At 41.4% G+C, this 15813-nt stretch overlaps 1 protein-coding gene across 8 annotated transcripts in view; it reads left to right on the forward strand.

Annotated features, from left to right (window-relative positions):
• The window catches only part of satb1b (SATB homeobox 1b), an 88317-nt gene that overhangs the window by 62237 nt on the left and 10267 nt on the right, over positions 1-15813 (forward strand). For all 8 annotated transcript variants that reach the window (XM_060900356.1, XM_060900357.1, XM_060900359.1 and 5 more), the window contains one exon: positions 11681-11887. In XM_060900356.1, the coding sequence (XP_060756339.1) occupies positions 11681-11887 (207 nt within the window). The remainder of the gene's footprint in view (positions 1-11680; positions 11888-15813) is intronic.

The following is a 15813-nucleotide window of genomic DNA, read 5'->3' on the forward strand; positions in this document are numbered from 1 at the left end:
CAGGCCCTTAAGGCACATTGGGTGGCACCGATCTCCATTTCTATAGTCCTTGGCCTCTCGCCTATACAGCTAGGGTTACAGTGGGGGGCTGGTCCTTTGGTAACCGCAAGAGTTTGACTCCCCAGTTGCATCTGTATTGTGGCACCTTGCCAGACAACAGTAGGTACCATTTTTATAATGGTCTTTGGTATGACCTGACCATGAGTAGAACTCACGATCTCCCAGTCAAGAGGCGGACACACTAACTGCTAGGCCAGCTCGCGGTACTGTATTCCTTGTAGATGTTCGTTTATATCTCGAAGTGCATGTGTGTACAGGCTTTATAGGCATGCAACTTGTAGTGTTGTCTGTAATACAGTTGAGTCATTCACCCAAATTAAAGGCTCAAGGGACCTGCAGGAGGCAGGGCTGAGCATCTCTTAAGGCGTGGCACTGAATTTAGGATTTTTTTAATGAGTATCATCTATCTTCGAGTATTACCCTGAGCTGGCCTCGTGGTTAGTGTGTCCACCTCCCGATCGGGAGATCACAAGTTCTACTCAAGGTTGGGTCATATCAAAGACCATCATAAAAATGGTACCTCATGCCACCTGGCAAGGCACGCTGCAATACAGATGTGAGTGGGGAGTCAAACTCTTGCGGTTACCAGAGAACCCGCCCCCCCACTGTAACCCTAGCTGTATAGGCAGCGAGAGGCCGAGGGCTATAGAAGTGGAGATCGGCACCATCCAATGTGCCTTAAGGTTCTGGGTACTACTGGGTCTGGAGACTGCCTGGGAAGACCAGGTCCTGGCACGGGAAGGACTTTGACTTTTTTGACTTTCAAGTATTGTATATTTTCTTCAACATAAACCTGGTTTGTTTGTATGTTTTTGCAAACCGACAAAGAAATAATCAACCGATAGTATAGGTTCTACTTGGAACCTTCACCCAGTTGGTTGGTGGTAACCAAAGAACCAAACTAAAGAACTCTTTATGGTTCTCAGATTTCTTTGTTTTGTTAAATAATCGACTGAGATTCAAAGTCCGTCATTGTCACACTTCAGCATCACTTCAGCATCTCATTTTATTTGCATGTACAGTATTCACATCTTTTGCTCCTACAGTGGGCGGGGCTTATGGAATTGTGGGCTGGGAACATGTGGCACATTTCTTCTTCAACATCAAGCTCTTCTTTTTTTTCCCTTTAATTCCTGTGTTTTGCTTTTCTTAGACTTCTCAGATCTGCATTGCCTGCTGTCTATGAAAGCATTATTATTCATTCATATAGGGAAAAAATGTGTAATATATATATATATATATATATATATATATATATATATATATATATATATACACACACACACCCCTGCATTATTTCTTTCATTATTTGGCATAGTGTGGCGGCTGCATTTTGAGAAGTGGTTTGTTTACCATTATGAATTCATCCTCTTCCCGTGGGGGATGGAGGGAAGCAGAAGCAGGCAGATGGGAACGGAGAGGGGGAGTGCGCCCGCGCCTCTTTATTAATTGATTTATTTATTTATCTGGCTGCCTGGTTATTAGGTTGCCTGGGAAACGGCTGCGGTTCCCTCTATTATTAAAGACGCAATTTTCTTGAACTGGAGGCCCCAGATGTCTGAATAATTGATTTAGGGCTGAATTATGGCCCAAAAAGGCAAAGCCTCGCCTTGCAATGAAGCTTTTTCTCTTATTGCAGGGCAGCCAGAGAATGTTTTTCGGTTTTTTTTTTTTTTTGGATTTCTCCCACCATGCAGTGCTCACCTTCACGTCTGGCAAAAGCCTCACGTACTTCCCTTTCTCTCCCTCTCTGTGTTTTAACACTCTCCTATCTCTCTGCACTGTCTCACTGTTCTCTCTTTCAATCCCTCTCTTTATTACTTTAGATCAGCGAGCTTGTCTTTCATCACACTGCCATCTCCTCCTTTCTCTGTTTTATTTTCAGAACAGTTTGGATAATAGACAATCTATAGATCTGTCCCTAATCCCTTTTATCCAAAATTCTTTATAGATCGTTCAGGCAGTGCATATGCATGCATAAACACAGTGAATGTAGGAATACTAATCATCTCGAGCTCCGTTTCTCGCTCTTTCAGCGTGCGCCCTAGGTAGCTCGGATGCTGTTCTCGTGCTCTTCGCCGCTTCTCCCCTGTCAGACCACACAGGCCTTGTTCCGAGGCCCATTCCTCCTAATCTGATCAGGCAGGCAAATACGCCGGGAAAAGCGGCTTTAATGATCCCCCTAATTACCCCAAGTCAATACCAACTGTATTATTAGACTCCGGGAAAATATTCCATTAGTCCCCCCCCCCCGTCCCCCACCCCCACTCCGTGTGACTCTCCGTGCGTGACGATGTCATGCGCTGCGCACCCCCATGCTTGTAATTAATTTTATTTACACACGCAGGAATGCGCAAGGTCGCACCTGCAGCCCGGAGCCGGCCCCTGCCTTGCCCGCTTAATCAGATCTGTCATAATTACCGCTCGCCATGCCTGTGACACACGCCGAGAAATATTTCAATTTCACCACTCGCACTGGCGCCTCACATGTCCAATCAGCGCGCCACCACTCAGAGATGAGATACAGACACACAATTCACTTTTCCTTCCTTCCTCTGCTTTCTTTTATCCTTTCCTTTTGATTCTTCTTCTTCTCTTCTCTCGCCATCTCATCTGCTCATATAGTTTATATTTAACAGTTATTCCACGAAATCAAGTCGTACATGAGCTGATAGCCGACGACACGTAGCACTGAGTTGGCTATAAGCCGTGTACGACAAGATTTAGTTGAATAACTGTTTTATTCTATCCACATTTACTGGATTTTGAGAAACTGAGCATTTTTATTTTTTGCAAATTTGATAAATAAAAACTTTATTTTAAAACGTCCAACAAAATCATTTCCGCTTAGAATGTAAACAAACCGGCGAAATGACAAGAGCAATTTGTGAAAAATGCAATACTACTACTACTACTACTACTACTAATAATAATAATAATAATTATTATTATTATTATTATTATTAGTAGTAGTAGTAGTAGTAGTAGTATTGAAAAATAAAAAAAAATATGTTCTTACCATCAAATACTTTTATTACATATTTTGTTGCTTTTTTTTTTTAGTTTTGAGGGTCTTCTTCTTCTTTAGGGTTTTTTTTGGTGGTTGACAAACCAACTTAAAAGTGCATTACTGCCACCAACTGGACTGGAGTGTGGAACAGACGATATTGGGGGGAAAAACAAATAAAACTATATTCTTTTAGCTACTTCTGTTTCTTTGAAATACTTGATTACAATTTTTGGGATTTTGTTTTCGAGTAGTTTTATTTTTGTCCTCGGTTGGTTCAGCAACATGCTCCGCCATTTTGTTTTTCTCTGCTCATGGTATATGAGCTGATAGCCTAGTAGTAGAGTAGCCAATCAGAGCACACAACTGCTCATATCCAGTGAATGTGGATAGTGTATATATATATATATATATATATATATATATATATATATATATAGACACGCACACACTAACTCGGTTAGTTTCAATTAAGAGATCATGATTTTATCCTCCTCCATTGGCTGAGGCAAGTCAGCTGACATCGTCACATGATCACGAGTTAAGTAACATAAAGTATCAGTCGAAAGTGCAACTTCACTAACCTTCCATCCTAGTTAGAGTCTTTAATCTTTTCCTTGGTCCGTTTTTTTTTCTTCCTTTTTCAAAGGCAAACCTGTCTGCCAATTAAGGATGCTGATTTAGCTGACATATACAATTTGCAGGTTTTATGCAATTTTAATCCATAATGCAATAAGATCTCGGTGATTTATCTGCTTAATTACGCACTGATATTAGCAATTAAACTCCAGCTTTGAATTAAATCTCAATCAGGCGCTTATAATTGATGGACTAGTACGACTCAGAGGCGCTTCACGAGTCTCTCTCTCTCTCTCTCTCTCTCTCTGCGTGTACGAGTTGCATCCGAGTCCTCGGTCATGTGGAACCTCCTCCTTCTCTCGTTCTCTTTCTTTCGAGGGCCTTAAATGAGCTGATTTTGGAATTAATCACTGCTTTTGCAGATTTATTTTAGCTGGTTAGCAAGTGAGAGTAATAACACTTGCAGAAGACGAGACCTTCTTCTTCTTCTTCTTCTTAATAGCTATTTGAAACTGTTAACCCTGGGTCTGATGCTGTGACGTAAACAATCCACTGAACAGTCCACATTACTGTTTTTAAACCGTACAGAGCATTTATAACGATTAAAACTTCAGTAATATGACATGACGCTGCTCAGAAATCTTTTTCAGGCCTCAGTAGAGAAAATAGGATCAGGAATCCAGGGTATGAGAGATGTATTGAAATCAGGAAATGATTCGGTACAACACAGTATTGTGATACAGTATTTTTTGTTTTTTAATTATTATTATTTTAAATAAGGATGTTAGTTTGGAGGAGTGGAGTGGAGGCTTTCAGCAAGTATAATAAATACTGAGTTAATAATTAATATTCATAAATTCTGCATTGTGAGGGAAATAAAGATGATGCATTTAGACTGTCGTGTTTGTTATATAGTAATTATTTTATATCTAGCACTTTCTAGCTATCTGTCATCTCTCTCTATCTTGCTCTCTCTCTCTCTCTCTCTCTCGTGCGCTGTCTCTCTCTGGCCTCATTCAGAGAGCAGCACTTAAATAACCCCCTCATTACAGACTCATTATGGACTGCTGCATTCTGGGACTTGTAGTCCTATCTTGCATGCTGCATTTATTTGTTCAAGACGGTCGTCTGTGTGTGTGTGTGTGTTTGTTTTTTTTTGTTTTTTTAGACTTCATGGTCTTCCCTGCCCTCTTTTCCTGCCAAACACACACACACACACACACACACACACACACACACAACCAACGAGCTGCCTCGTCTTCCCTCAGCGTTCTTTCACATATGCCGCGTGACGCCGTTTATATTTCTCAGGCAGTACACGGGACGAGTTCACGGCTCCGGTTCACACCACGTACACAAAGCGTGCAGCCGTGAACAGGTTCAGCCGCCCGGTGTTAGCCTTCAGATTTCTCCACACAGCACTGCGTGCCAGAGCTGGGCCCGTGCCAGGATCGGGAAACAGGGGGGTTGGAAAAGAAGGAGGAGGCGCGGGCGGGGGGGGGGGGGGGGGGGGGGGATAATAACGCTTTGTCTGTAGCCCTTCTGCCTCACATCATAATGTTTGCCTCTTCTTTCTCCTTCCTCTATCAGCACAGAAGAACTAGGCCATATCAGTGGATTATTCTGAGGAAAAAAAAAAAGGAAAAAAGAAAAAAAAAACGAGTGACATCGTAATACACCTGGATTAGCGGCGTTATAAAACCATCTTTTAGGAATCTCTGCTCTTTATTCCTTCCCCCCCCATCAGCCATGCGGCGCAGCTTTTTCCTGACTTTATGGAAGTCTCAGCACTGTTATGGAGGACACGGCTCTGACTGTGACACCGCTAACACCATGCTGCTAACGCTATTTGCCAAATGAGATAATATAAAGGTGTTAGGTTTATCAGTGTGCTGATCGGAGGTGAATACAGCGCTGTTCGCTCACACAGAAGCCTTGTACACCATTCATTGGCAACTTGTGACTACACACACACACACACACTCAACCATCTTGCATTCTCTCTCCCTTTCTCACCGCATAGCTGTTGAATCTCGCGCCTGAATTCAGCTATTATGTTCCGAGAGAAATATTTTTATCAGGAACTGCTATTAATACACAGGTCACACCGTCGACTCGCACATTTCTCCACCTCTGATGGCACTTTGTTTCCATTCAGCTTCCTACATTTAACATTTCTGAAGCAAAGTTTCCATCGACTACTTCGTGCCACGTTTTCTGATGAGATTAAAAGTCCGTCAGTTGTACAGGAAACGTTCTGGACCACATATCAAATCTATAACATCATACTAAACAGTGTGCCTTAATAATACACTTAGCATACTCATTAGGCATGTAATTAAAACACTAGAAAACACATAGTCGATTCGGATGTGTGTGTGTTCGATGGATTAAAAGATGTGTGCATCACTGCAGCCTCTGAAATTGTGTCTCGCAAGCATTAAAAACAAACTCAAAAAAATAAACTATCAAAACAAACCACATTTAATGTTCGTTTTTTATTGGAGGCACAAGGATAATGTAGTTGTTAGTCTCTGCATTTGTTATTCTATACCCATAATGCACTGCGATCATATACCTTCGATGGTATAATAACAAAGCATCAGCTATAGTGAGAGAGTTATGTATGTTATCTGTAATATTATCTGTAGCTAGAGTTACTTATGTTATCTGTAACATTATCTATAGCTAAAGAGTTACTTGCGGTGTCTGTAGCATTACTTGTAGCTAAGTTATCTATAAAATTATCTGTAGCGAGAGAGTTACGTATGTTATCTGTAACAATGTATAGCTAGAGAGTTACTTACATTATCTGTAACATTATCTATAGCGAGAGTTACATATGTTATGTGTAACATTATCTATAGCTAGTCATATATGTTATTTGTAACAATGTATAGCTAGAGGGTTACTTACATTATCTGTAACATTATATATAGCTAGAGAGTTACTTAAGTTATCTATAAAATTATCTATGGCTAGAGAGTTACGTATGTTATCTGTAACAATGTATAGCTAGAGAGTTAGAAGAAGAAACCTTTATTCGTCACATGCACACTTCAAGCACAGTGAAATTCATCCTCTGCATTTAACCCATCTGAAGCAGTGAACACACACACACAGCCAGAGCAGTGGGCAGCCACACCAGAGCGCCCGGGGAGCAGTCAGGGGTTCGGTACCTCGCTCAAGGGCGCCTCAGCCCAAGGCCACCCCACGTCAACCTAACTGCATATCTTTGGACTGTGGGGGAAACCGGAGCACCCGGAGGAAACCCGCGCAGACACGGGGAGAACATGCAAACTCCACACAGAAAGGCCCTCACCGGCCACTGGGTTCGAACCCGGAACCTTCTTGCTGTGAGGCGACAGTGCTAACCACTACACCACAGTGCCGCCATTACAGATAATGTCATCTGTAACATTATCTATAGCTAGAGAGTTACTTGCATTATCTATAAAATGATCTATAGCTAGAGAGTTACATATGTTATCTGTAACATTATCTATAGCTAGAGAGTTACGTGCGTTATCTATAAAATTATCTATAGCTAGAGAGTTACATATGTTATCTGTAACATTATCTGTAGCGAGAGAGTTATGTATGTTATTTGTAACAATGTATAGCTAGAGATTTACTTACATTATCTGTAACATTATGTATAGCTAGAGAGTCACTTGCGGTATCTGTTGCATTACTTGTAGCTAGAGAGTTACCTACATTATCTACAAAATTATCTATAGCTAGAGAGTTATTTGCATTATCTATAAAATGATCTATAGCTACTGTAGAGAGTTACATATGTTATCTGTAACATTATCTATAGCTAAAGAGTTACGTGCGTTATCTATAAAATTATCTATAGCTAGAGAGTTACATATGTTATCTGTAACATTATCTGTAGCGAGAGAGTTATGTATGTTATTTGTAACAATGTATAGCTAGAGATTTACTTACATTATCTGTAACATTATCTATAGCTAGAGAGTCACTTGCGGTATCTGTTGCATTACTTGTAGCTAGAGTTACCTACATTATCTATAAAATTATCTATAGCTAGAGAGTTACTTCTATTATCTGTAAGATTATCTATAGCTAGAGAGTTACTTGTGTTATCTATAAAATTATCTATAGCTAGAGAGTTACTTATATTATCTGTAAGATTATCTATAGTGATAGACTTACGTATGTTATTTGTAACATTATAGCGAGAGAATTATGTATGTCATTTGTAACAATGTATAGCTAGAGAGTTACGCATGTTATCTGTAACATTATCTATAGCCAGAGTTACCTGTGTTATCTATAAAATTATCTATAGCGAGAGAGTCACATATATTATTTGTAACAATGTATAGCTAGAGAGTTACATTATCTGTAACATTATCTATAGCGAGAGAGTCACTTGTGTTATCTATACAATTATCTATAGCTAAAGAGTTACTTATATTATCTGTAACATTATCTATAGCGAGAGAGTCACTTGTGTTATCTATAAAATTATCTATAGCTAAAGAGTTACTTATATTATCTGTAACATTATTTATAGCGAGAGAGTCACTTGTGTTATCTATAAAATTATCTATAGCTAAAGAGTTACTTATATTATCTGTAACATTATCTATAGCGAGACTTATGTATGTTATTTGTAACAATGGCTAGCTAGAGAGTGATGTATATTATCTGTAACATTATCTGTAACTTAAGTGTTGCATGTTATCTATAAAATCATATATAGCTAGATAGCTACCTACCTTATCTGTAACATTATCTATAGCGAGAGTGTTACTTATATTATCTGCAACATTATTTATAGCGGGGTGGCACGGTGGTGTAGTGGTTAGCGCTGTCGCCTCACAGCAAGAAGGTCCGGGTTCGAGCCCAGTGGTCGGCGAGGGCCTTTCTGTGCGGAGTTTGCATGTTCTCCCCGTGTCCGCGTGGGTTTCCTCCAGGTGCTCCGGTTTCCCCCACAGTCCAAAGACATGCAGGTTAGGTTAACTGGTGACTCTAAATTGAGCGTAGGTGTGAATGTGAGTGTGAATGGTTGTCTGTGTCTATGTGTCAGCCCTGTGATGACCTGGCGACTTGTCCAGGGTGTACCCCGCCTTCCGCCCGTAGTCAGCTGGGATAGGCTCCAGCTTGCCTGCGACCCTGTAGAACAGGATAAAGCGGCTAGAGATAATGAGATGAGATGAGATCTGTAACATTATCTGTAACTTAAGAGTTTCATATGTTATCTATAAAATTATCTATAGCTAGAGTGTTACGTATTTTATCTGTAACGTTACTTGTAGCTAGAGTTACTCACGTTATCTGTAATGTTTTGTACAGCTAGAGTATTACATACGATATCTATAACATTGTCTGTAACTTGAGTTACATATGTTATCTATAAAATTATCTTTAGCGAGATAGTTACCCACCTAATCTATAAAATTATCTATAGTTAGAGTTACTTACGTTATTTGTAACATTACTTGTAGCGAGTGCTAGCTATATTAGCTTTACCATTATCTGTAGCTCGAGTGTTATCAAGGATATGTGTAACATTACTTGTAGCTAGAGAGGACACTCCTCCGATGACTCTATAGCTGAATGCATTGTTTTATATATAGAGAGAGTTCTGAACCACAAATTGTAATAGTAATGGCTTGTAATACTTTTGAAGCATTAATAATTGTGTTTAAAGTTGTTGAATGTCTGTAAAAAGTTATCTCCTTCATGCAGCTATGAACAGCAGTTCCCTCACCAGCCTCTCGTTTGCTCTCCCTTGAAGTTAATAAGGCAAAAAAAAATATCCCTCAACTTGTCACGATACCAAGAAACAGGAAAGCGTCGGAAACTGTCGACACTGGAGACTCCTTCCATAATTGTTAAATACGCTTAAATATGCTTCTGTTGTCCATTTTATCACAATGTTAAATAACAGCATGCTTTCTTCATCCATTTATTACGCTAAATCTCGTCACCTAGCGGTTCTTGGTGCACATTTTCCTGATGTGTTTTTTCAAAGCAAATTGTGATAAGAACGCAACTGAAAAGTTGCAAGGTTTAAACAACAGAATGCTAAAGGAAAAAAAAAACCCACACAAGTGGAATGGATGATATCTGAAGCACAAGTCGAGTAGTTTGCTGTTTTTCTTCGGCAAAAAAGACAAACGCATGCCGCAGGCACCTCTCACGCCCTCTGTGTTTGGTAAAGCAGTGGAAGAAATGCAATTGGACAAACACAAGCACACGTTGGGGTGTATAAACCCCGCAGATCCGCTCGGATTGAAGAGGCCCCGGGCTTCACACGTCATGTTTCCTACATGTGCAACAACATATGCTGGTTAGATTATTGGCACAGTTTGCTTTTTTTTTTAAACCGTGTGTGTGTGTGGTTTGATATAGAGCGACATTGTGATCACGGCTTCACGACTGCATGGAGCAGTATTTTATGATGGGGTTTAGTGGTGGTGATTGATTGTGTGTGTGTTGTTGACAGAAACGACGCAGAGACCTCAGTGTGTGTTTGTGTGTGGCATTTAAGAAAAGTGGCAGAGAAACAGTGCGGGATTTACAGTCGTTATGTCTCTCTCTCTCTCTCTCTGTGTGTGTCTCTCGCTCTCTCGGGTTTGATGTGGCTTTGGGAGGAGTTGGAGCCGCGGACAACAGAAATGCTGAGTTATCTCAGCCATGCAGCGCGCCTGTGTGGCTCCGGCTCTGGCTCCAGCCTCTGAGTGTGTGCATGTACGTGTGTGTGTGTGTGTGTGTGTGTGTGTGTGGCCAAGTGCTAGGTAATCCTGTGGAAATGAAAGGTGCTGCCGCACACTGGTCTGGAGATTACGGCGTCATTCTTGTCACGCTGCCAGGACACAGTGCAACACACACATACACACACCCCTACCTACTTCTCCACCCCTTCTCTTGCTTTCTGTGCAGCGATGGAGTGGAACACCTTGGGGTTTTTTTGTGCGTGCGTGCGTGTGTGTGTGTTTGTGTGCGTGTGTGTGTGTGTGTGTGCTTGCACACTGATGCACAGTGTAAGACGGCTGATCTGTAGAGGTGCAGGGCAGCGAGAAAAATGGTCCGTGTGTAAAATTGTGTTTTATATGTCATTATCAAAATATGTGCATAATAAACAATTGCAATAACTGCGAATAAACAAACAAACAAATAAATAAATTAGAGCTAAAGATTAGCATGAATACATGATTGATGAAAAGCATGATTTAAAAATATGATTGTTTAGTGCATTCCTGATATTATGACTCCATAATCACTGTAAATGTGAAATATGAACTGGGAATGAATGAATGAATGAATGACCAATAAATTTAATATGTAAAAAAAAAAAAAATTAATTGAATGATACTGTACTCAAGCTGTCTCTGATTTGCACAATTGGTTCGATAAACAAGTTAATTAATACTTTGTTTTTATGCATTGTTGTTGTTTTTTAATAAATAAATGCACCAGGAAGCAAAACAGCAAATAAATATATAATTATACTCTCAAAACACCAAAAATGCTATTTATTCCATATTCTTTGGACATATTCAGATACTTTCTGAGAAGACCTTTCAAGCGCACGCACGCACACACACATTCATACAGAATAAGTCTTGTTTGGGCGGCACGGTGGTGTAGTGGTTAGCACGGTCGCCTCATAGCAAGAAAGTTCTGGGTTCGAACCCAGCGGCCGGCGAGGGCCTTTCTGTGCGGAGTTTGCATGTTGTCTGCGTGGGTTTCCTCCGGGTGCTCCGGTTTCCCCCACAGTCCAAAGATATGCAGTTAGGTTGATGTGGGGTGGCCTTGGGCTGAGGTGCCCTTGAGCAAGGTACCGAACCCCTGACTGCTCCCCGGGCGCTGTAGTGTGGCTGCTCACTGCTCTGTGTGTGTGTGTTCACTGCTTCAGATGGGTTAAATGCAGAGGATGAATTTCACTGTGCTTGAAGTGTGCATGTGACAAATAAAGGTTTCTTCTTTTTTTTGGAAATATTGTATAAACTGTTAAAATTGTGTGTGTGTGTGTGTGTGTGCGCGCGCGCACAGGGTTGGCTGTGTGAGCTGCTGCGCTGGAAGGAGGACCCGTCCCCGGAGAACCGCACGCTGTGGGAGAACCTGTCCATGATCCGGCGCTTTCTGAGTCTCTCGCAGTCAGAACGAGACGCGATCTACGAGCAGGAGAGCAACGGAGGGCAGCAGCACCACACCGAGAGACCCACGCACCTGCTGCACATGCCTACCGAGCCACTGCAGGTACACACACACACACACACACACAAAGTCATTTGGATACACTGACCAAGGACTGGCCTTGTTTTATCATTTATAAAAAAATTATACAAATTATAGTGATTTAAGAAAACGTTTTTGAATCAAAATCTGCATATCGTGTTCATTTTATCAAATTGTCGTGACATTGAATATTTTTATTTGTTTACATGGACGATCCCAACGCAGTGACTATTTTTGTCTCTTAATGAGTGATACCTGATATGGACTGAACATTTCTGCATTCCTACACTCCTCTGTGTGTGTGTGTGTGTGTGTGTGTGCATGCAGTCACCCAGTTTTATTTTTAAATAAATAAATAATAGGACAAAATTGTCAAGACGCATCTAATACTGAGCATCAGATTCACCCGTGACGTATCGGACATTTCAAACGGATCTGAATCAACACGCGACCCGACGACTGAAAAGTGAGCAGAGAGGATCAACTGTTCGACATTCCTAATGAAACGCTAAATTACCAGCTGATAAACAAAATCAAATCCACATTCAGACCTTCATCGGGTCAAATGTGAGAAACTGGGATCAGTGCGTCCTTCTAAAACTGTTTTTGCTTTCTCTTGACTCATTGCGTTATTGTATTTTGGGTAATGGCTTGAGGTTTTTGGACCCTACGCAGCGCCCTACATAGTGCATATGACCTATATACAATACTCTACGAGTCTTTGGCATCCTATTTTTTTTTTTTTTTTTTAAAATGTCAATGCGGCGGCACGGTGGTGTAGTGGTTAGCGCTGTCGCCTCACAGCAAGAAGGTCCTGGGTTCGAGCCCCGGGGCCGGCGAGGGCCTTTCTGTGTGGAGTTTGCATGTTCTCCCCGTGTCCGCGTGGGTTTCCTCCGGGTGCTCCGGTTTCCCCCACAGTCCAAAGACATGCAGGTTAGGTTAACTGGTGACTCTAAATTGAGCGTAGGTGTGAATGTGAGTGTGAATGGTTGTCTGTGTCTATGTGTCAGCCCTGTGATGACCTGGCGACTTGTCCAGGGTGTACCCCGCCTTTCGCCCGTAGTCAGCTGGGATAGGCTCCAGCTTGCCTGCGACCCTGTAGAAGGATAAAGCGGCTAGAGATAATGAGATGAGATGAAATGTCAATGCTGTTGTAGATGTTTATTTGATGAGCTCCACGTTATTGAGTCAGTATGAACATATTTTAAAATAAGTTTAGAATAAGTGTAAATTTGGTGCAGCCAGGTCAAAGAAATGAGAGAAAATGTTGAATCATCATCAAGTTTGGAGAAAGTCAGCTGTAAAGTTTGTGGTGTGTAAATTGAAATGAATGCGTAGCACATGTTTATTGGCCTACAGAGTCAGCTTTAGATCTTTATAGGCTGTTGTACGGGATCATATTGTTTAAAAATAACAACAAATAACATTAATGTTACAGAAAAAATGTTTGTATGTTAGGAAAGAAAGAAACCTATGACCTAACAAACAACTTTTCAGACCCCCCCAAAAAAAATCATGAAGGCTGTTGGATTTTGCTGCAAATAATAATAATAATAATAATAATAATAATAAGCTTTTATTTGTTGCATGTACACTCAAGCACAGCAATATTCCTCCTCTGCATGCACACACAAGTGAGCACTGAGCACACTGATACCCCTTTTCCACCAAAGCAGTTCCAGGGCTGATTCGGGGCCGGTGCTGGTGCTGGTTCACAACTCGTTCAACTTGTGAGCCAGCTGAGAACCAGTTTGCTTTTCCATAGCTCGCGGTGCTAAGCGGAGCCACGTCATTACGTCGCTGTATACGTCAGTTACGGCGCTACGTTTGCATAAACCTTGGTGCGAATATCAAAGCAAGAACAACACGGAAGCAGCAGCAGCGGCAACAACAACAACAATGGATGACTTCGCATCGCTTAAAAATGGCGACCTTTCACGGTCTTGTTATTGTTGTTGGTCTTAACAACTCCGCCCCCCCACTGACATATGCAGTTCTTTCCTCTGGCCCAGCAGAGAGTTGGTGCTAGCCTGGAACTGGTTTTTCTGGCCCCAGAGCCAGTTCTTTGTCAGTGGAAACAGAAAACCCGGTTCCAAACTAAGCACTGGCCCCGAACCAGCCCTGGAACTGCTTTGGTGGAAAAGGGGCAACACACACATACCCAGAGCGGTGGGCCGTGGTGCTACAGCGCCCAGGGAGCAGTAGGGGGTTAGGCGCCTTGCTCAAGTGCACTTCAGCCATGATACAGAGGGAGGGAGAAAGTGCTGTTCATGCACTCAACTCCCTTCACAGTTTTCCTGTCGGTCCCGGGAATCGAACCGGCAACCCTTTGAGCCAAAGGCTGCCCCCATAAGAAGCAAGTGTGGCAAAATCTCCAGAAGAACTGTAGCTGTTTCTCCACAACGCTCAGTAAAACTTATCTGCGAATTTCCGAATAAAATGAACAAACTGTACCCGAGATGACTAACTGTCGGAAATAGGGGTACAGCATCCAAGTTTAAGTTCATTCAAATTTTAGCTAAATAATTACAATAAATTACGCACCCACATATAGCTAAGTAGCTAGTCTAGGTGGGTTCTCATCTCATCTCATTATCTCTAGCCGCTTTATCCTGTTCTACAGGGTCGCAGGCAAGCTGGAGCCTATCCCAGCTGACTACGGGCGAAAGGCGGGGTACACCCTGGACAAGTCGCCAGGTCATCACAGGGCCGACACATAGAACCATTCACACCTACGGTCAATTTAGAGTCACCAGTTAACCTAACCTGCATGTCTTTGGACTGTGGGGGAAACCGGAGCACCCGGAGGAAACCCACGCGGACACGGGGAGAACATGCAAACTCCGCACAGAAAGGCCCTCGCCGGCCACGGGGCTCGAACCCGGACCTTCTTGCTGTGAGGCGACAGCGCTAACCACTACACCACCGTGCCGCCCCCTAGGTGGGTTTGTAAATACAAATATCTAAATATAAATATCTAAAACAAAGCTTCTATAGGAAATTTCATACAAAACAGATTTTTCGCTTTTTTTTCTTTACAAGAAGACAAACTCTCCTCCTCCTTCTCTTCCTCCTCCGCTTCCCTTCTTTTCTTTACAAAGACCCTTTTTTTTTTTTACAAAACATTTTATTTTACAAAACAGATGATTTTCCAAAAAAAAAAAAAATACAGAATTGGACAAAATCTAGACCTATAATAAATATATACATATAAGACAAATATTTAAAATATTTATATTATTAAGAACTAAAACAAGTTACCAAGGTCAACTTCGTAGCCTGACTTGGTTATGCAACTTGAAAGAAGTTTACAGTCAGAGTCCATTTCTGTCCCCCAAGGTACAACTTACACTAATATCTATACCCCGAGGGCTCATTATTGGACCTCCAGGTCCAACTGTGTGTCACTTTTTAGGGCCAAAAAAGTACATATATGTTCCCAAGCCATATATAAAGGGTACAGTTAAGTACCTTATAGGGTACTGGACCAGTCACAAGACATTTGTCAGCATTTACATAGACATTTATATATACACACACACACAGATGTGTGTCATGACTAACATTGTGGCGTTCATTTATTTTTGAATTAGTCACTAATGCCTCTCCTTAATTCAGGCCTCAGATTAGATTGCTGCATTATAATCCTCCATTTTCACTCCAGCAATAGCACCGTGTGGACATTAAGGACATTTTCAGGATATTTTTAAAGCAGCGTTCGTATTTACGTACAAGCGTCCGTGGTCTCCTGGGATGTTCAGAAATCCCTAAAATAAACAAGTCACTTCAAGTTGTGTCTTTGGCTACGTGTTATTTTGTTGTTTAAAGCATAAGGCCAGTATGAGCAAGTAGCACCAAGCCAATAAAAACGTTTTTTTTTTTTAAATTCGGTTTTCTACAACGCAGGCGAGATGTAAAGATGCAAGTCAGGTGTATTTATCGTAAAT

The sequence above is a fragment of the Neoarius graeffei genome, chromosome 19, assembly GCF_027579695.1.
Source record: "Neoarius graeffei isolate fNeoGra1 chromosome 19, fNeoGra1.pri, whole genome shotgun sequence".
Taxonomy (NCBI): Eukaryota; Metazoa; Chordata; class Actinopteri; order Siluriformes; family Ariidae; genus Neoarius; species Neoarius graeffei.